Source organism: Pimephales promelas, chromosome 20 (assembly GCF_988280905.1).
Source record: "Pimephales promelas chromosome 20, fPimPro1.hap1.1, whole genome shotgun sequence".
In the NCBI taxonomy this organism is placed as follows: Eukaryota; Metazoa; Chordata; class Actinopteri; order Cypriniformes; family Leuciscidae; genus Pimephales; species Pimephales promelas.
The window spans coordinates 31,641,474-31,664,357 of NC_142788.1; the positions used below are offsets into that span (position 1 = coordinate 31,641,474).

General features: G+C 40.6%; 2 protein-coding genes across 4 annotated transcripts; one reads left to right on the forward strand and one right to left on the reverse strand.

Annotated features, from left to right (window-relative positions):
• Window positions 1-577: 577 nt before the first annotated feature.
• Window positions 578-15,396, reverse strand: ctc1 (CST telomere replication complex component 1). 3 transcript variants are annotated; one of them, XM_039652250.2, is made up of 23 exons: window positions 14,967-15,396; window positions 14,133-14,287; window positions 13,468-13,705; window positions 12,856-13,061; window positions 11,648-11,780; window positions 11,312-11,485; window positions 10,507-10,635; window positions 9,937-10,160; window positions 9,510-9,660; window positions 8,372-8,699; window positions 7,972-8,086; window positions 7,235-7,766; window positions 6,803-6,892; window positions 5,978-6,094; window positions 5,824-5,870; window positions 5,646-5,752; window positions 4,313-4,478; window positions 3,901-3,975; window positions 3,418-3,580; window positions 2,295-2,359; window positions 1,980-2,136; window positions 1,775-1,889; window positions 578-1,002 (listed from the first exon to the last, which is right to left on the reverse strand). In XM_039652250.2, exons 1-23 carry the CDS (start codon window positions 15,006-15,008, stop codon window positions 902-904), a joined length of 3,630 nt encoding a protein of 1,209 aa, XP_039508184.2. In that variant the 5' UTR covers window positions 15,009-15,396; the 3' UTR covers window positions 578-901. The 3 variants fall into 3 exon arrangements, with proteins under 3 accessions (XP_039508184.2, XP_088980351.1, XP_088980352.1); XM_089124225.1 differs by having other exon boundaries at window positions 11,312-11,569; XM_089124226.1 differs by lacking the exons at window positions 14,133-14,287; window positions 14,967-15,396 and having other exon boundaries at window positions 11,312-11,569; window positions 12,856-13,029; window positions 13,468-13,601.
• A 128-nt stretch (window positions 15,397-15,524) lies between these two features.
• On the forward strand, window positions 15,525-19,065 carry hmgb2b (high mobility group box 2b). The gene is made up of 5 exons (XM_039652313.2): window positions 15,525-15,666; window positions 16,562-16,721; window positions 16,797-16,948; window positions 17,027-17,201; window positions 18,721-19,065. Exons 2-5 carry the CDS (start codon window positions 16,572-16,574, stop codon window positions 18,889-18,891), a joined length of 648 nt encoding a protein of 215 aa, XP_039508247.1. The 5' UTR covers window positions 15,525-15,666; window positions 16,562-16,571; the 3' UTR covers window positions 18,892-19,065.
• Window positions 19,066-22,884: the final 3,819 nt, after the last annotated feature.

Genomic DNA, 22,884 nt, shown 5'->3' on the forward strand with positions numbered 1-22,884 from the left:
TCATCTGTAGGAGCTCCGCCCCCTGAGGCTCATCTGTAGAGGCTCCGCCCCTGAGGTTCATCTGTAGGAGCTCCGCCCCTGAGCCTCATCTGTAAGAGCTCCGCCCCCTGAGGCTCATCTGTAGGAGCTCCGCCCCCTGAGCCTCATCTCTAAGAGCTCCGCCCCCTGAGCCTCATCTGTAAGAGCTCCGCCCCCTGAGTCTCATCCGTAAGAGCTCCACCCCCTGAGCCTCATCTGTAAGAGCTCCGCCCCTGAGCCACATCTGTAAAGAACTCCGCCCCCTGAGCCTCATCTGTAAAGAGCTCCACCCCCTGAGCCTCATCTATAAGAGCTCCACCCCCTGAGTCTCATCCGTAAGAGCTCCACCCCTTGAGTCTCATCCGTAAGAGCTCCACCCCCTGAGCCTCATCTGTAAATAACTCCGCCCCCTGAGGCTCATCTGTAACGAACTCCGCCCCCTGAGCCTCATCTGAAAGAGCCCCACATGCTTTGCTACCCTGTGATTGGTTAGTGGTGACAGACTTCAAACTGAACCACTATTTAAGACATTCAAATCTATAACTCAATCAAACATAAAGAATAAAATATAATTTATTTCTGTTTCTGAACAAGAGTTTTATGTTACAATATTTAGTGTAAAAACATAATTGTTATTTTAGAACAAACAATATTTCAATGAACACTTAAGAACGACAGAAGAACATTAAAACACATAAAACATTTGAGTCCAGTTACATTGGTTGTGCTTATCAGTGTGTGTTTGATGTGTGTGTGTGTGTGTAAAGGAGTGTGTGGTTATGTGTGTGTTTAACGTGTGTGTATGTGTTAAGGTGAGAGTGTATATGTGTATGTGTGTGTGTGTGAGCGTGTTTAGCATGTGTGTATGTGTTAAGGTGTGTGTTTAGCGTGTGTGTACGTGTTGGCATTGTAACTGCAGTGCAGGTGTGAATTTGCAGATGAATTCTGTTTGTCCTCGATGAACTTTCCTCAGCTGAGGTTTCACTGAAACACACACACACACTTTATTCAGCATGTTTGTGAGTGTTCTTCTCCAGAATGGTTGTGTAGAGTTTTGGATGTGGCTCAGTGTGAAGGCTGTGATTGGGTGAAATCAGTGTGTGCGCCGCATGTGTCTATTGTGTTTATGTGTTTATTTACACACACTCCTGGTCCGGTGTGTTACAGTAAATCAGTGCGACTTCAACCCCTAAATGCATGAACGTTTCAGCAATCATTATTACATATGTGGGTCTTTATATCCGTGTTCTTTCATTTTATGCCATCATCACTGTGTGTAAGACAGCGCCACCTTGAGGAACAGCGGGGAAGTGCACTATAATTATTGTTGTGCAGAAACACAAATACTTTTATATCACATCCCTCTGGTTACACTTTTATACAAAAAAATTATTAGAAAAATTCTTTTATAATTGAGTTTTTTCCTGTTATTGTTTATAATGAATAGATTGATGACTCTCTTCGGTGACGCTTTTGTCTTGTTATTTTGGATCGCTGCTTTATTTATTTAATATGCGTTTGCGTGATGTATTAGTTTAGTTTGGGAATTTATGTTACGTACTGAATAATTAAGTACACCTAATTTCATATTTAATCTTTGTAATGAAACATCATTGCTTAACTGGCTACTCTCTGCTGTCTCAGACGATGACATCACTTCCTGTCGGCCACCATAACTTCTGATGGGGTGCGATTCACAACCTCACCACTAGATGCCGCTAAATATCACACACTGATTTAGTGCGAGTGTGTTTACCTGTTCTCTGAGCTCGTATTCGGCAGGTGAGGTGAATCTGTCGACACACAGCGGCGCTGGAGCACAAACAGTTCAAATACTGAACCAAAGACTCGTCAGGGTCCTCGTCACATGTCTACACACACACACACACGCACGCAGTGAGAGATCACAGGATCACATGACGGCGCTCATATAAGTGTGTGTGTAGAGTTGAAACGCTCACCATGTTGTATCCGCGTGTGTACACCTTGACGTGACCTTTGACCCTGATGTGCCTCTGAAGCCCCTCCCACTGACCCGCACTCAACATCAGCAGATCACACACCGTTTCAGACGAGAACCAGACGTGAGCCTCACCAGAACCGTCCTCCACCGCCACCCTACACACACACACACACACACACACACACACACAATCAATGACTGAAACTTCACAACATGTTTCCATCATAACACAATCAGAGTTATATTCAAAAATGTCCTGGCTCTTCCAAGCTTACACACTCAAACACTCTTTCTCACACACACACACACTCACTTGGCCTCAGCCTGAAACACTGCGCTGGTCGAGTCACATGGTGGGTGAGTTCGGCCACAGGACGTCTGTGGGGACAAAAGCATCACAATTCAAAATCACACTCATGAAACTCATCTGGGAATTTGATTTTGAATGATGATGTTGTTAATCGAAGGTTTATGCTTTTGTTGAAGCCATCTGTCAGCATTATTAAACTTATTCTACAATAATCGTGTGTAACTGCATAAATTCTGGTGAAAAACTACATTACATAATTCTGCTTCTCCACCAATCAGAGCACATGTGAAACGCCCCAAAAGACTCCGCCCACTCCTAAATACCTCAAGTATACTGAAATATTGCTGTGTTTTATTAACATATTTACAGTATATGCATATTTAACAATATCCTTGAATATAATCATATTTTTCGCAATGCTTTATGGGATTATAGCTCTCTCACTTGTAGTGGAAATTTTAATATTGACTGATGAATAAATAGCCAAAATGAACAAATCTTTTTCCGAGTCATTTGGTTCATTCAACGAACGAAACAAACTGGTAAAGATCCGTTCATTTTGATGAACGAGTTCGAACAGGAGAGTCACGAACGCACATCACAGAACAGAGCAAGGTGAGCATTTGAGCTTATAAAACGTAAACTTTGTTATTTATTTATTAAACGAGCGATCGTTTCGCTTGATAAGACCCTTATTCATCGTCTGGTGTCGTTTAAAGCCCTTTGAACAGTTTGCACTGAAACTCTCTTTTGGACCCCATTGAAGTCCATTATATGGAGAAAATCCTGGAATGTTTTCATCAAAAACCTTAATTTCTTTTCCACTGAGGAAAGAAAGACATGGACATCTTGGATGACACGGGGGTGAGCAAATTATCAGCAATTTTTTTTTTTAAAGTGAACTACTCCTTTAGGTTCACTGTCCAGTCTGTCTGATTTTCCAATACTTTTTGTGCTTCGAATCAAATCCTCAAAACTGGTTGATTCGGATCATGCCTTTAAACTCTTCAAAACATTTTAAAATCCCTACATGGTAAAATACTTCTGAAACAACAGGACAGGAAGGAATTCTGGGTAATCAGCCTAACAGAGTGACCACATGTGACGCGAGCGATGACATCACTACCTGTTTGAAGATGCTCCCGCAGAAAGAACACGTCCACTGCAGCCGCAGAGACAGCACACGCACCACGTGACCTTTGACCTGACCCAACACCCCCTGCTGCTTCCTGGCCGACGCCCACTCGCCCAAGAGCATCATGGGAGGAGGAGCCTGAGACACACCAGACCTGCAGAGAGAAGGACGGAAACGACCTCAGAAATCAAAGTCTAAATGTCACTTATTTATCAATCGGATTCATATGATTGATATTCATATCATATCATATCACTACTTTAGTAAATGGAGCTTTATTTAAGAAATGTTTGATATTTGGACGTGAAACAAGACAAAAATACTAAGTAAGAAAAGCATTTTTTTGCAGTGAATAAAGAAATAACTTATAATAATAATATAAAAAAATAAAAAATAAATATAAATTATATAAATAAATAGAATATAAATAAAATAAAAATAAATAAAAATAAAAAAATAAGTAAACACACTCACCCTGAACAGACTGAACTCAGATCAGTGACGCTCACACAGCTGATGGGAAGAGAGCGGCAGTACACGTTACCCGCCCTGAAACACACACACACACACACACACACTCACTTCTAGTTTTTCACAAACACACTTTATCAAAGCAGCTTTACAGATCTTCAGGGAAACGATGAACCCATTCAAACATTTGTGGTAAGATTAAAAAATATATAATATATATATATATAAAAGAATACATTAAAATGATTAAAAGTGACATTAAAGACTAGCCTGCTATCATCGAGAATCAAAACGTCACAGTCAAGCACTTTAAGCCGTTCGATCTGTGATTGGCTGTCCGAGCTCCTCCTGAAGCGCTGAACGCACCAATCAAAGGTTCAATCCCTGTGAGATGAAGAGTGTGTAAACGCCTCACCGGGACACTTTGCGCTGCACGTGGTGTATCTGCAGCGCCGCTCCGGGGATCAGGCCGTGTGTGTACGGGCCGCTCGACAGGTCCAGGTACACGTGGATCACATGACCGGCGTGGGCAGAATCCTGGACGCTCACACGCACCCTCAGGTCCTCCACAACGCCCGGATCTGGGGATTACAGTGGAGATTTCTGTCACACACACACAGACTGAAGCCCTGTTCGACGGCAGGTGTTCCTCAAGTGGACTCGTGCGATGCCGATTTATTTGGTATTATTATAATACAATTTATTCGCAAATTGTAATTGTTAGCATGTGAATAAAATGCCACATGCTTGGAATAATGAGAATAAATCCATATTTAATGTAATAATAATATTAAAAATAGGAAGATAGATGCGCTATATAATGTTTTGCGATTTATCTCTAAATGAAGTCATTTTAAAAGTTGGAAGTTAGCGGATATAAGTGAACGCACACGAGCTAAACACAACAAGGGGATTGGTTTATATTTTTAATTAATGGGTTAGTTCACCCAAAAATGAAAATTCTGTCAGTATTTCCTCACCCTCATGTTGTTCAACCCCGTAAGACCTTCGTTCATCTTCACAACACAAATTAAGATATTTAAGATATTAAGATCGCTCCATAGGCTTCTTGAGGGAATGACTCGAAAAGTCATTAAAGACATCGTTAAAATAGTTATAAATCGTTATAAATCTTAAGTTTATCAAACAACGAGAACACTTTTGTGCACAAAAACAACAAAAATAAGGACTTTATTTCAACTATTGGTTTATTTCTCCCTCTGCGCGAGTCAGGTTACTAGTTTAATAGCGTAAGCTTCTGTTATTGTACGTCACACGCATCATCACACACATGACCAGCGTCGGCCAATAGTGAGCCTTCGTGTGACGTAGCTTTACGCAATCACACTACGCTAACTGACTACAGGCTCATGGAGAAGGAAGTGAATAGTTGAAATAAAGTCGTTATTTTTGTTGTTTTTGCGCACAAAAGTGTTCTCGTCGTTTGATAAAGTTAAGAGTGAGCCCCTGTAGTCACTTGAACTATTTTAACGATGTCTTTAATGACTTTTCGAGTCATTCCCTCAAGAAGCCTATGGAGTGATCTTAATATCTTAAATATCTTAATTTGTGTTCTGAAGATGAACGAAGGTCTTATGGGGTTGAACAACATGAGGGAGAGTAAATACTTTTGGGTGAACTAACCCTTTAATTGATGAAAATTTCATACGACCCCATGAGGAACACCACCGTCTGAATACGGCTTACGAGTGGATCAGCAGAGAGAGGACGAGGAGGCGGAGCCATACCTTTAGCGGCAGTCAGTGATTGGATCTTGGGTTTAGTTCCGCCTTCCTCCTGTAATGTGATTCGCTGAGAAACGACTCCATAAAAGGAGACGATCTCAGGGGCGGAGCTGTTAAAACACAATCATTATTACCGACACTACTGTAAACACAAACGTTCATAGATGTGTTTAGCCGTCACCTGCTGTGGAGAACCTCGGATACGCTCATGAGCGCAGGAACACCGGACTGATGGAATACAAACACAAACTTGCTTTATTTCAGCTACTTGCCGAGGAAACAGTTCTCGGTTTCGTTTAGTTTAACGTGCTGTGCTAAACTAAGACCATCTGTACCTGCGCGTCTGTTAGCGTGTGCAAGCGCCACTGCGGCTGCAGCAGGAGGGCGGGGCTAACGAGCTGTGTGACTCCGCCCCTCGCAGAAACTCCCGTGGCCTTTAACACACTCACATCCTGAGAGACGGAGAGATGACATCATTAACCCGCAGTCATGCCTTCAAACTTACTTTTACTCCTAACATCTTTCAAAGCAGCTTCTGTAATGTTTCACAGAAGGACAGCCATGATAACGTCCCTAACCTTCTACTAGCATGATTTAGCCATTGTTTTAACATTGCTAGCATGATTTACATTGCTAGTATGTTTCTTGCATAATTTAATAAATTGAATCACCACATTGTAAACATGTTTTAGCATTAAGATATTGCTAACATGTTTTAGCGTTGTTAGTAGGTTTCTAATATGAATTAACACATTGCTAACATGATTTAACAAGTTGCTAGCATGCTTCTTACATAAATTAGCACATTGCTAACATGTTTAGCATGATGCCAACATGATTTAACATGTTGTTGGTATGTTTCTTGCGCACATTGCTAACATGTTTTAACATGCTGCTAGCATACACTGCTAACATTTTACTAGCATGTTGCTAACATGATTTAACACATTAACATGTTGCTTGCATTATTTAACACACTGTGAACATGATTTAGCACATTGCTAGTGCTGCTTCTAGCATGATTTAGCAGAAGAAGAAGAAGAAAAAGTAGAATCTGTGCATGTCCGTCCGCCGGTCTCTTCCTGTTGAAGTGGGCGGGTCTTGATCAGAATAAACAGTCTAATATCGACAGTAAAATGGCGGAGGAAAGCGAGTCGTACCGCAGTGTTGGGTGCGATTAATCTGTACACACACCCTGGATGAAGGACGGGGAACCAGCGAACACACGAACCCATGAAGTGCAGCTCAATCTGCAAAACACACACACACACACACACACACACATCAGCAGATGCACTACAGAACCGTTCACTATAACTATAAAGATAATGATACAGATATAGTTCTAAAAATTGTGCTCATATTAAAGAATATCATAGCTATAACGTTAAAGATTTAAGGATTGATATGACTGGGATCAATTTCAGAAAGTTTGAACAGCTGTCGAACGATAAAATGGCAGAAGACATCGTGGATCATGGCAGAGGTCCAGAATATATATAGTTGTCATTATTGTTGTGAATGCTAATATAGTTATCGTTATCATTCCTGGTGTGAGCGGGTCTCCTGTGACGATAACTGGCGCTGCTGACCTTCCTGTGTCCTCCGTCGCGCTCCCGCTCCTGCGTCCTGCAGTTCCTGGGGTCGTTTTCCCAGCGCTGAGCGTCGCCCAGACACACGGCTCGACACACGAAGCCCAGCTGCAGCGTGTGTGTGTGTGTGTGACCCGCGCCGGAGCCGTTCTGGAGCCTCACGCCCTGCTTGCTCTCCAGCCGGATTAGCAGACTCACACACGCCGCAGGGGTCAGAGGTCGTTCAGGTGCCACCACAGGGGACAGAGGTCGTTCGGCGGCCGCCACAGGGGTCAGAGGTCGTTCGGGCGCTGCCACAGGGGTCAGGGGTCGTGCCGCCACAGGGGTCAGAGGTCGGTCGGCCGCCGCCACAGGGGTCAGGGGTCGTTCAGCCGTCGCCGCAGGGGTCAGGGGTCGTTCGGCCGCTGCCACAGGGGTCAGAGGTCGTCTGGGTCTCGGAGCAGACTCCTCTCGTCTCTCCGACTGACGGCGGCTCATGGCAGCAGACGGACTGATGATGGTCAGATCATCCACACGGAGCTGCAGATAAACCCTGCACACACACACACACACACACACACAGGTACTTTTATATTGTTATTTAAGTTATCTTTACTATTATTTTAACCACTTTTTATGTAAAGCACTTTTGAATGTATGAAATGTGCTAAAAATCTGTCTGTGTCTGTGTGTGTGTAACTGCAGTTTTTAAGTGTATGTGTGTGTGTGTGTGTGAGAAAGTGTGTGTGTGTGTGTACCTGCAGTGTTTGTGTGTGATGTAACTGGGCTGATCCAGGTGTTTCCAGGAAGGGAAATCTGTCTTCATGAACCTCTCCATGACTAAAGTACACTGCCGCACACACACTAGACAGCCTTAACACACACACACACACACACACACACATAAGAAATAAGCCACGAGAGTTTCACTCAATAACCCTGAACATCTGATAAAAACACTGAGCATGTTTACACACAATTCAGCAGTAAATGTCTCAGCTGACGACATCACTTCCTGTTACTTCTGTTGGGTGCAATTCACAACCTGACCACAAGTAGATGCGCTAAAGCTTACACACTGCACCTTTAACTTCAATTAGCACGAAAACTAAAAATATAAAAATAAAATAATCCTGTTGAGTGTGAGTGTGTGATTACCCTGCCAGGCGGTGTCGATGGCTCCTGATTGGCCGGATTGCACACACACACAGTCGAGCGCGTGCGTCTGGTCTCGGAGCTGCAGCGTGGCACGGGTCGAGTCCAGCTCCAAAACCCCCAGTAACAGCAGTGGATCCGAGTGTGTGTGTGTGAGCGGGACTGAGTGTGTGGACCAGGACAGCGCAGCGTTCAGCTCCAGCGACGTCATGTGACCCGCTGAGGGGGGGAGGAGAGACGGCAGAGAGAGAGACACCCACACCTCACGCCTCATCCACTCACACACCTGTCTCACTGACCACAGCGCCACCGACGGCCAGCACACAGAGTACTAACACACACACACAGAGAGAGAGAGAGAGAGAGAGAGAGAGAGAGATTTGTTCATCTAAACTCATTTGTGAAAAAAAAAACAGCAAAATGCATTTTAGCATCTTTACTGTGCTAACAGGGTATGTGAGTATGTTACCATGGTACCGGCATGAGTGGGAGTTACTGTGGTAACAGCTTATGTATGTGTTACCGTGGTAACAGTATGTGAGTGTGTTACCATGGTACCGACATGAGTGGGTGTTTCTGTGGTAACAGCTTATGTATGTGTTACCGTGGTAACAGTATGCGAGTGTGTTACCATGGTACCGACATGAGTGGGAGTTACTGTGGTAACAGCTTATGTATGTGTTACCGTGGTAACAGTATGTGAGTATGTTACCATGGTACCGGCATGAGTGGGAGTTACTGTGGTAACAGCTTATGTATGTGTTACCGTGGTAACAGTATGTGAGTGTGTTACCATGGTACCGATATGAGTGGGTGTTTCTGTGGTAACAGCTTATGTATGTGTTACCGTGGTAACAGTATGCGAGTGTGTTACCATGGTACCGACATGAGTGGGGGTTACTGTGGTAACAGGTTAAGTGTGTTACCATGGTAATGTATGTTACTGTTATAACAGGGTATGCGTGTATGTATGTTACCATGGTAACAGGGTATGCGTGTATGTTACCATGGTACCGGCATGATTGGGAGTTACAGTGGTAAGAGCACATGTGAGTGTGTTACCATGGTACCGGCATGAGTGGGTGTTACTGTGGTAACAGGTTATGTGTGTGTTGCCGTGGTACCAGCATATGTGTGTTACCGTGGTAACAGGGCACTGGTGTGGTTCCTGTATCATCTCTCTGTAAATGTTCCTCTTTTTCTGCGTCTTCTGTTCAGCCTCACACACAAAGTCCAACAGCCGCGCGGCGACCACACACACTCGCTTTGCTCTCACCCAGCGCGGACACAACCTGATACACACACACACCATACGCCACAGTGTTTGAGGTACAGCTGCACGAAAATATAATTGTGAATTATAAGACATGAAATAAAATAAGAAGTAGAATAGGAATTGTAGTTTAGTTAACGACAATACTAATATTATAACTGTGTTCATTTCTACATTTTCTAACATAAACAAACAAGTTTTTATTTCGACAGAAAGCCACGGTAAGCCGCATCGTTAATTTGCTCTGTTGTTGGAACTCATCGTTGAACAGTGCGTGTGTGTGTGTGGTCATCACCTCTCGCTCACGGCACTATAGCAGTAGCAGAGCCACAGATACTGCGACACACCCAGATTCCTCTCCAGCAGGAGGCGCTGCAGCGACCCATGTGACCCGGACACCTCGACCTCTGACCTCAGGCGGCTGAAGGCGCTGATCTGCACGCTGGAGCGCAGACACGCACACAGCACGACTCGCGGAGCGAACGGGGAAGCGCTGTACGTGAAGTGGACGTTGTGGAGCTGCGGAAAAGAAGACGTTTTTTCAAATCATTAGTTTGAGGAAATCAGGACTTTTTTTTTATAACCGTTGCATCGCTCAAAACATGCTCTTCTCACTTACGATTGTTGTCTTGTTTCCAGACCAAATATTAAAAAAAAACATTACATCTAGATGGATTTACTAAAGTAGTAAATGTCATAAGATATTATATCTTGTTTTCGGGGAGGAGACGCATGTTCACAGTCTGAATATTAACATTATTGAGCACATTTTGGAGAATTTTACATTTTTTTGGTCATCAAAACAAGATCATATTCGCAGAAATGTTCAACGTCCTACTGACTTTTGTGATGACATCACACTCACCTGAATCTCCGCCCCCGGCCTCAAGCCGCCGCCCCATGTCTGAGCCGGCTGATAGGCCAGACAAAGCCCCACCTGTCTGTCAATCTCATAAAGCCCCGCCTCTGCGTTCAAAATCTTCGTGACTGTACCCTGTCAATCAAACTCACTGTTACAGCACAGGTCAAAGGTCACACCCGTTTGATTAAAGAAAGGGAAGTTTTCTGTTTACGAGTATGAAATATAAGTAATTATTTTTTCCATTTTATTCTTTTAAATTGTTATTTCAACCTATTTTACAAAATTGTTGTTAGTAATAATATAAATAATACAGAAAATAGTAATTTAGTTATTTAAAATACAAAAATTACTAGGGATGTGCAAAAATTAATTGCAATTAATCGCATCCAAAATAAAAGTCTGTGTTTACATAATATATTTGTGTGTGCTGTATATAATTATTTTGTATATAAATACCTATGCATGCATGTATATATTTAAGAATTATTTGCACTTAAATTCTGTATATATATATATATATATATATATATATATATAATTACATAATCTATATTATATAAATATTTTATATATGAATAACAAATTTTCTTAAATATATACATGCATGTGTGTGTATTTATATATACAAAATAATTATATACACTACAGCACACACAAATATATTATGTAAACACAGACTTTTATTTTGGATGCGATTAATCGCAATTAATTTTTGCACAGCCCTAAAAATTAATAAAAAATATATATTAATATAGTAAGTAATATATTAGTTCAAAATATGAACCGGTTCAATTGTGTAGTTATTCACCTTGAAGCTGATGATTGTGGAGCGCTTGACTCGGACTGAGGGGGCGGGGCTTGGCGGCAGGGGTGTGTGTGTGTGTGTGAGTGTGTCTGAGTGTGTGTCTGGTTGTTCTGAGCTCTCGTGCGGATGAAGGCGTGACTGGCAGCTGTCGGACAACACGCGCCGTCCCTCCAGACCCTGCAGTGAACACACACGCAGAGACGACATCCACACACTCCGGCCCACACACACACACTGCCTCCAGTACTGATGCTTGGCTTCCTGAGTCACATGGAAGAGTCATCAGACTGTAACTCACAATTAGGTTAAATGTGATTAGTGTGTGTACCAGACACTCACCGTGATGAAGACGGGCACTGAGGATCCTCCGTCACTGAGGATGAGGCAGAAGAAGCGTTTCCCAGCGATCAGCAGCAGCGGACAGACCGCGCTCACCTGCCCGCTCACACACACACACGCCTGATCCTCACACCTGACACACACACACAACACATATCACCCACAATTCTGGAGAGACAGCTAAACATAATAACATGTCATTTACTAGAGGTTCAGATTAAATGTCAATATTTTATTAACTTTAATTAATAATCTTTCAGAAAAATCGGTTGAGTGAATCATTCAATGACTCATTCATAAAGAATTCACTTGTTTCATGACTGGATGAACAATGATTTTGAACAAATCTCTTGAATTAATGATTCAATGACTCACTCAGAGACTTCACTTGTTTCATGACTGGATGAATCAACGCTTTTGAACAAATCTCTTCAGTGAATGATTCAATGACTCACTCAAGAGATTTCACTTGTTTCAATACTGGATGAATTTATGCTTGTGAACAAATCTCTTGAGTGAATGATTCAATGACTCACTCAGAGACTTCACTTGTTTCATGACTGGATGAATCAACGCTTTTGAACAAATCTCTTGAGTGATTGATTCAATGACTCACTCAGAGACTTCACTTGTTTCATGACTGGATGAATCAACGCTTTTGAACAAATGTCTTCAGTGAATGATTCAATGACTCACTCAGAGATTTTACTTGTTTCAATACTGGATGAATTTATGCTTTTGAACAAATCTCTTCAGTGATTGATTCAATGACTCACTCAGAGACTTCACTTGTTTCATGACTGGATGAATCAACGCTTTTGAACAAATCTCTTGAGTGATTGATTCAATGACTCACTCAGAGACTTCACTTGTTTCATGACTGGATGAATCAACGCTTTTGAACAAATGTCTTCAGTGAATGATTCAATGACTCACTCAGAGATTTTACTTGTTTCAATACTGGATGAATTTATGCTTTTGAACAAATCTCTTCAGTGAATGATTCAATGACTCACTCAGAGACTTCACTTGTTTCATGACTGGATGAATCAACGCTTTTGAGTGAATGATTTAAAGACAAACACATTTCAAGTCACTTGTCTCCAGTTTCTTTCCAAGGGTGATTTAATCGCTGCCAGAGAGATCTTTGCTTATATCCGAACTTTAAACGTTTATCCCAGAACTTCTGTGATCATTTCGTCACACACCTCTGCCTCAGAAGTTCAGCCGCCCGCGTCACACTCATGACCTCACTCAGGGTTCCTCCGGGGTCAAAGGCCATGGCCTCCAGGGTCACGCACACCGGAGGGTCGATCAGCTCCAGGTAACCCGCGTCAGGTGCATTCTGGGGGATGTAGTTCCATGTGGGAAACAGCATCAGCCTCCCCAACCAGAGACAAGACGACGTCAGCATCTGGACCACACACAGCATCTTCAGTGTCACATGATCCTTCAGAATCAATCCAGCAGGGTTCGTACACACACTGTCCAATCAAACTCCACCACTTTCCAAGCTCTACTTTTATGGTTTTCAAGGACTACATTCAGAGACCTCACTTATCAAACAATAGCTTTATTATCTTTCAAATTCTAAAAAAGGTAAATAGACAAACACAGATGCACTAATAAAACAAATAAAGTGCAGAACAAGCGATGACTGTGGAAACTCTGACCTATGAAAGGATTCTATGATAAAGATATCGCTTTCCTTATTCAAACTGATTTATTCTCATGAATATATGATTGACCTGATGAATGAAAGATGAAAGATGCAAATAACATTTCTGATTATTATCCATGTGTTCAGGCGTAACACTCACCGTACAGGACACACTCCCTCCAGCGTCTCTCACGCGCCACACCCCGTCACTCGAGCCGCTGGCCCGCCCGTCACACAGAGAGCCAATCAGCAGCAGGTTGTCGCGTGGGAGTGGCTTGTGTTCAGGCAGCATTAGCTCCGCCCCCCTGGCGCTGTCCCTGTAGTGGGCGGAGCTCCAGCTGAGGCTGCTAAAGCAAGCGGTTCTCTGCTCGCGCTTCAGCTGCGACACCGACACACACCTGAGGACACCGAGAGCTCACCGTGGTGGACACACTGCACACATGCTGCTCTTACTCAGGGTTTCTGTCTAGTTTCCAGTCCAAATATCTAAAAACTCTTAAAGGAACACTCCGACTTTTTTAGACTTTAGCTTATTCATCATATCCATCAGAGTTAGATAAGTCCATACATACCTTACAGTGAATAATCTAAAGTGAATACAGGGAATAATCTAAAGTCCAAAAAAGTCGAGTGTTCCTTTAAATCAAGATGCAATTACTAGATGAATAAAATTATCTAAGATATTAATCCAAATTAAGCGAGTTAATGCTTAAAAAAAGCTAATTTATCAACCAATGGAGCAGACATGTTTAATAGTGTTAGTGTCTGTTGCTTCTGAACACCAGACTTTCATAGCAAGCCTAACACACACACACACACACACACCTGTAGCTGACGGGCAGATCCGAGCCGACGGCTCGCTGGACCTTCGACACCACCGCCAGAGACAGACGCACCACTGACACACCCAGAGACGAGTCGAGGAGCGGATAGAGCTGCTGTCTCACACACTCGAACACCTCACACAGCCAGCGCTGATCCTGAAACACACACACACACATGACTGTCTATCTCTCTATCTCTCTCTCTATCTATCTATCTATCTATCTATCTATCTATCTTTCTGTCTATCTGTCTATCTATCTATATATCTACCTGTCTATCTATCTATCTATCTATCTATCTATCTATCTATCTATCTATATATCTACCTGTCTATCTATCTATCTATCTATCTATATGTATATCTATCTATCTATCTATCTATCTATCTATCTGTCTATCTATCTATATATCTACCTGTCTATCTATCTATCTATCTATATGTATATCTATCTATCTATCTATCTATCTATCTATCTGTAATTCTTATGGAAGCACGTGAAGAAATAAATCACATAAGAAAAAAATCATGCTTTGGTAAACTGCAATTATGACATTAAAAGTCAAAATAATAATATATTAAGTTAAAATTGTGACTTAAAAAAAATCGAAATTATGACTGTCTATGTGATAATTGTATATTTGTTTGCCATTCTTTCGATCAAACGTGTTGACGACAATTATGATGTTTTACGTCATAATTTCAACTTTTATTGACGTCATAACTTCAATTTATTGCATAATTATGGTTTATAAACCAGATAGCCAATCCAAAAGTATAAACAACAGACAGAGAGCTCAGGAAGTGTGTGTATAAACAAAATGAAATAGATGTACCGCTCTGCTGTGGTTTTTAAAGTGCTTTAGAAACTCCTCCATCCGTCTACACAAGCACACCCTTCCGCGGTGACTGTCGCATTAAAATAGACTAAAACATAAGAGCAAAAATATTCATATTAACGGCGATCGCCACTTGAGATGCGCGCGGTGAACCAGACGGCTCTTCTTCAGCGCGTGCGTGTGAGGTCACGTGGATCAGGGGTGCGCGCTGTTGCGCTCCCACGTGGAGCGGAGAAACATTACACCAGAAACACTGGACACAAGGCTAAGCTAACGCATTAGCCGCGGCAAGAAAACAAACCTTAAAATCATAACAGTGGACAAAAGCGAAGGGATTTTAAACGTGTGGTTTATATTATAGTTTATATCATTTGTATTGATATGATATAATTACAAATATTTTATTGTAATAATTTAGATTACAATGCATATATTTAAAAGGTCAATCCGTTCGTTGTTTTGTGTTCAGTTTACAAACATTCGAACCGCTGAGGGTTTCAGTCCGCCAATCAGCGCTGCGGATTCCTCAGGAGGCGTTCGATGATTGGACAACTCTATTCACAAGCTGGACCAATCACGCGCCCAGTCCAGGGTGCTGTATGCTCTGTGCGTCACGCAGACACGCAGCAAAAGGAATCACGTGGGAGATTCACAACTGAGGAGAGGTTCGTGCTGTTCTGCTGAGAAGAAAGAAAAGGTTTGTTGGTTTGAAAACTACATTTTAAATCGATTTAAAGATGTATTTTCGAGTTAAACGTGTGCGGCGCTTTAATGCTACGCTTTCGACATTACAACTAGACACTGAATGCGGTTTAAAGGGGTTTTAAACGTTTTGCGCGAGTGCGCGCGCGCTTGTGTTGTTCTATTACCGGAGCGCGCGCGCAGTTACCGTGTTTTAACGGGGATTCGGGACAGAAACGGCGCTCCGAGACCCGTTTCGCGCGTGTAATATAGTCAATCTCGGGTTTATGGATGATATAATGTGTTTGGAGAGCGGCATCAGGGAGGGGGTGGGGTGCATGGAAGGAAATAGGCGGGAAAGAAAATGGAGGAATCTTTGTTCAACAAAAGCCTCCGACCTACTAACAACACAAGTGTTTTCAAACATTTAAATTCGCCATTTTTAAAAAAAATTTCGCCCCGGATAATTTACGCATGCACGTATTTCAATGTAATTTATTTTTATTTACATAGATATATTACAGTTTTGTGAATTTGAGTTTTCATGAAATGTTTTCCACTAATAAAAATATATTGCATTTGAGTTGTTGCATTACATCGGATATCAGTCATTAAATCCTCAAATACGGAATAGTACATGCATATATTAGTTCTGGTTGAAAATGCATAAATTTAATGCTCAAATTAATTTAAATGTGTTATATATATATATCTATATATATATATATATATATATATATATGCATTTCAATGCAATTTAATATTAATTGACCGATATCCAATGTAATGCAATTGAAGTTGAAATCAAAACATGCTATGTTAACAGATTGGATGGATGCCAAAATTAATCAATCTATGGCAAATGTTTATTATATTTAATGCTTGATTTTCATTAACGCTGTTTTCTTCAGTGGATCAGCCATGGTGAAAGGAGACGTGAACAAGCCCAAGGGAAAGACGTCTGCGTACGCATACTTCGTGCAGACGTCCCGCGACGAGCACAAACGCAAGAGTCCCGACGTGCCAATCAACTTCTCCGAGTTCTCCAAGAGATGCTCCGAGAGATGGAGGGTGAGCGTCCGCGTGTGTGTCTCGCGCTCGTGTGTAGCTGAGCTAGTGTCCACCTAACCGTTGCTCTGTCCACAGGCACTGAGCGCGGCCGAGAAGACCAGGTTCGAAGAGCTAGCCAAAGTGGATAAGGTTCGCTACGACAAGGAGATGAAGACGTACGTGCCGCCCAAAGGCGTGGGGAAGACGGGGAGGAAGAAGAAGGACCCGAACGCCCCCAAGCGCCCGCCGTACGTCCCGCGCAAACACACCGCATGCTAACGTGCACGTCTCTGTGGTTTCTAACAGGTTTCTCTGTCTCTGCGCAGATCTGCCTTCTTCGTCTTCTGCGCGGAGTATCGGCCGACGATAAAGAGCGAGAACCCCGGCCTGTCCATCGGAGAAACCGCAAAGAAGCTGGGAGAGCGGTGGTCGAAGCAGAGCGCCAAAGACCGCGTGCCGTTCGAGCAGAAGGCCGCCAAGCTGCGCGAGAAATACGAGAAGGTGAAGATTATAGAGTATAATGTACCGCTTAAATATTATAATAGTCATTTTAGTTATATATATATATATATATATTTTTTTTTGTATTTTAGATGCAATTTGACAGCAGTTATATATTATAAATATATACGTTTGTATTTTGTGTGTGTGTATATATCATAAATATGGTCCTGGTCAAGACAATCTCCTGAACTCCAAACTGAATGTCAGAATGGGAAAGAAAGGGGATTTAAGCAGTTTTGAGCGTGGCCGGTCTGAGTATTTCACAATCTGCTCAGTTACTGGGATTTTCACACACAACCATTTCTAGGGTTTACAAAGAATGGAGTGAAAAGGGAAACACATCCAGTATGGGTCAGTCCTGTGGGCCAAAATGCCTTGTTGATGCTCGAGGTCAGAGGAGAATGGGCCGACTGATTCAAGCTGATAGAAGAGCAACTTTGACTGAAATAACCACTCGTTACAACCGAGGTATTCAGCGAAGCCACAACACACACAACCTTGAACAGCAGAAGACCCCACCGGGTACCACTCATCTCCACTACAAATAGGAAAAAGAGGCCACAATCTGCAAGAGCTCACCAAAACTGGACAGTTGAAGACTGGAGAAATGTCGCCTGGTCTGCTGAGTCTCGATTTCAGATGGTAGAGTCCAAATTTGGCGTAAACAGAATGAGAACATGGATCCATCATGCCTTGTTCCCACTGTGCAGGCTGGTGGTGGTGGTGTAATGGTGTGGGGATGTTTTCTTGGCACACTTTAGGCCCCTTAGTGCCAATTGGGCATCGTTTAAATGCCACGGCCTACCTGAGCATTGTTTCTGACCATGTCCATCCCTTTATGGCCACCATGTCCCCATCCTCTGATGGTTACTTCCAGCAGGATAATGCACCATGTCACAAAGCTGAAATCATTTCAAACTGGTTTCTTGAACATGTCAATGAGTTGACTGTACCAAAATGGCCGCCACAGTCACCAGATCTCAACCCAATAGAGCATCTTTGGGATGTGGTGGAACGGGAGCTTCATCCCACAAATCTCCATCAACTGCAAGATGCTATCCTATCAATATGGGCCAACATTTCTAAAGAATGCTTTCCGCACCTTGATTAATCAATGCCACGTAGAATTAAGGCAGTTCTGAAGGCCAAAGGGGGTCAAACACAGTATTAGTGTTCCTAATAATCCTTTAGATGTGGATATGTATATATTATATTCACACACACCACTGCTGTCAAATCGATTAATCACATCAATTTGTATTTTTGTGCGTGTGTGATCTATAAAACTTGCATTTAACAACTAGAAATACTTAATTAGTTCTGGCTTAAATGCACACATTTAAATGTGTTAATTAATATTTAGCATGTTTTGTATTTAAATGCTTTAAGTAAACAATGTAAGCCAAATCTGTGCCTAATTTGTGATTTAATTGTCGTTAAAGCGGTGTGTTTGAGTGCATCATGTTCATGTAATGAGGTGGGTGTGTCTAGTGTCTGACCTCTCTCTGATTGGCAGGAGGTGGCGGCGTACCGCGCAGGGGGCGGAGCCTCCAAGAAGGCGCCGGGGCGACCGACCGGCTCCGCTAAGAAGGTCCAGCCCGAGGCGGACGACGACGATGATGACGAAGAGGAGGATGAGGAGGACGAGGATGAAGAGGAGGACGATGATGAAGATGACGACGAGTAATTCAGCGTCACTGATGGATTTGATTTTGTGTTTTCCATCTTGTACATGTCTAACGACTCGAGCAATAACGCAAGTGATCTCTTTTTAGATTTATTTTTATTTTTGTACGCGTCTAGCGGTTGATCCTGTAATGTGTAGAAGGGCGTTTTTATAATAAATTTTTAAAGACTTTGATAGTTTGTGTTTCTTTTTTTTTTTTTTCTGTGCTCTTGATGAGGTTTGATGGATGGAAATAATTTAAATGACATTTCAAAGCTGATTTGAGCTCGACTTATGAAATTGTTCTAGTGGACTAACAAAGGTAAGGGGATGTTAATTAATAAAAAAAGATTAACAGATTTAATGAAACGTTTGATTAATGAAACATTACAGTAGGATACTGTTAAATGTTCAATTTTTGAATGTTAAAAAAGAGCTAATACTCATACAGTGTAAACTGACATTCCCAGAATTCCCTGGGTTTTTCTTTTAAATATCATGGTTTGTCACGTCGTATAGTTTATTGCATTATTTCACTGGATCTATTAATTTTGATTCATGTTTTTAACTGAATCTTTAAGGCATGTCTATCATAATGTTGCTATTATATTTTTTATGCCATTAAAGAAAAAATCATGATTTTTTATGAGATTAAAGTCAAAATTGTCTCATAATTATGAACATGTCAGAATTATGACTTTATGTGATATTTAGCCTTTCTTCATAATTCTGACAGTATTTCAATTACAACTTTTTTTTGTCATAATGTAAAAATGAATGACAATGCATATGATTAATATACAAAAAATAACGACTAAATAAAAATTGGATTTAAATCAATACAAGATGGATTGAGACGGATTATATTAGAAGTAGATAAAATTTTTGGAAAAAATAAGTTTATGAATGTTTATAAAATAAATAAATTTTTTATTTAAATTATACATTTAACAGTACAGTATTACAGGCAAGTACAAACAACTGTAACCTTATAGGGGCTGAATATTTTCTAAGTTGTATGTGTATATATATATGGATCATATTTGGGGTGTAAAGGTTAAAAACATGCATTTTGACACGAAACAGCTCGAAGTCATTTGGTATAACGCTTTTAAAAAACCTCTCAGGGTTCACGTCATCAGCACAATCTAATAAAACACGCTTCAATGAACGAGTTTTGACTGAATGAACATGTCTGTGGATCTTATAGTATTAAAGTCAATAATTATATCCCTTAAAACTCATATTTGATCACCAGAATGGCATATTTAAACGCCTTTTTCCTTCTTCGTGCCTTAAAATATCTTGAATGTAACTCGACACCCTCACCTCATTTAGAATGTGCGGCTCTATGAATATGCAAATGAGCCCCGCCTACACTCACTCAGAGATCCACTAGTTGACGATCACACGTTGATCTGATTGGTTACAAGGTTTGAACTTGCACATGGCGTGTGTTAAAGCGTATTAAAAACACCACATACGCACATAAACAACATTAAACGCTGGATTTTTTTCCACAGACGGACTTTAAACGTCCAATAATAGGCTGTGCTCGTCTTGTCATGCAGAAGTCATTTACTCAAGCGCTTCATTAAAGTCTGCAGGAGAAACGGTTTATTCTCACATCAAGCGGCACACGTCACGTGTGTCGTCCAGCACAGGCACAGCAACCCGATCAACACACGGAGGAACATGGCAAACCTACACTATAATAACCCATCCATAGAGCTGAACCTCTGTAGTGAAAACATCAACATCACGTGCAAACACACCGACTGCATTCACACCATACACACGCGTGTGCAAACACACTCACAGATAATATTCATATATATTCATATAGAGCTCACAAAGTGTGTGATTTCTGAATTATTGCCATATCAGATTTGACTGATAGGAAATCTGTGATGATACTATCAATAATAACACTGCAGATGTTTCATGAAATCATTAGAAACCATAAAGATTTGATTCAGAATGACAATCAAATGGGGGAAAAAACAGATTATTGACATAAAAAGTAAAAATTATCATACTTTTTTTATCATAATTATGACTTTTTTAATTTTGACTTTTCATCATAATTATGATGTCACTACATTTTCCCTCAATTATTAGCCTAATGTTTAGTATATTCACTTGTGATGTCATAATTTCAACTTTTTATGTCAATATGACTTTAAGGAATTTCGACTTTTCATCACATGATTATAACTTATCAATTTCAACTGTCATAATCATGACTTTTTAAGTGATAATTCAACTTTTTAACTCATGCTCGCCTTAGTATGTCAAAATAACAAAAATTTTTCTCAAAATTATGATTACAAAGGCAAGATTTTGTTGACAATAATGCCCATATTAATAATTATTGATGCATCGTTTAAAGAAATGCCCAGGTTATATTTCATTGTTATAGAAATTATATTTTGCATTAAAAAAAAGATGTTTGTTTTTAATAACATTTAGATGTTATGCAGTGTGACAATATTTTCATGACAATTAAACACATTTAATCCTACATTCTCATTACTGTAACTCAGGAAAAAATGTGTTTAACTACATGTCATGTGACCATTAACGACATCAGAGAACCGTGAACATGCAAATGTGCTGATAAACTATATTAATATTAACTTAAAATCTCAGAGGGTTAAAAAAAGAATAAATAGCATCATTTAAATTCAGATATATACATTTAATTTGTACGGATGTATTTTACAATTGACAATAACTTCTAAATTCTCGACCTCTCTAAACGAGAACAACAAAAGACAAAAAGAGGAAATCGCAACCTTTTATCTCACATTCAGACTTTATCCTCTCGCAATTATATCTCATAATTCAGAGTCTTTCCCATTCTAAACTGCAAAAGTGCAGAGGTTAAACACGTCCATATGGTGCATGCAATTACTGTCAAAAATACGGCTACAAACAGACAAGTGTGTGAGAAATATTCGCATGAAATTGCAATATTGATCAATTAATTGTGATAGTGTTTTTCTCCATATTGCATGGCTCTAATATAAACTAAAACTGAAACTACAATTTTTGAGATAAAAAGGTTTTATTCCATGGTGTAAAATATAATAGCGAGATGTACACTCATAAATGCGAGATTGAAAAGTCACAATTAGTTTTATATTTTTTTATTCCAGGAATTGTGATGTAAACTCAGAATTCTGCAAAACAAAATCTTGTAGTTGTGAGATTAAAACTAATTCACAATTCCTTCTTTTTTCTGTAACGGCAGCAGAATTTTTTTTTTCTGTTTTTTTCCTTTAAAATTTTTTTTTTTATTTAATTGGCAGAATTGCGAGATTTGCTCACAGAGATTTGCTCACAGAATGCTGCGAAAATAAGTAATAATTATGAGATAAAAAGTCGTAATTATTTTTTTTAAAGAAATGTATTCCTATTTTATTCCAATTTTGTTGGCAAAAAACAAAATTGCAAGATCTGAAATCAGAATTCTGTGAAAAAGTCATAATCGTGCGATTAAAAATCGCAATTACTTTTTTTTTTTTTAGTGACGGAAAAAAGTCGCAATTACTTTTTGATAAAAAAAATGTTTAACTACAAAAGTCGCAATTACTTTTTTTAATTCCATGGCAGAAAAAAAGAATTTTGAGATTTAAACTTTATACGAAAATATTCATAATCGTGAGATAAAAAATTCCAATTACTTTTACATTTTTATTCCGTGGCGAAAAAAAATGAATAGCGAGATTTAATTGCTCAGAATTCTGTGGAAAAAAGTCGTAACTGTGAGATAAAAAGTCGCAATTATTTTTATTTTTTTGTTTTTCCGCGGGAGAAGCGAGTTTACACTGGCCTGACCGCGAGCAGCGATCGACATACGGAACGGGTTTCAAATGAAAGCCGGAGACGTTGAAGGCATCAAACGACACACAGCGCGAGCCGTGCTGAAGAACACGTCCATCAACCACTAAAACATCAAACGCTGCCACACTTCAGTCGCGAGACGGGCGATCCAACGCGTTCTCATCC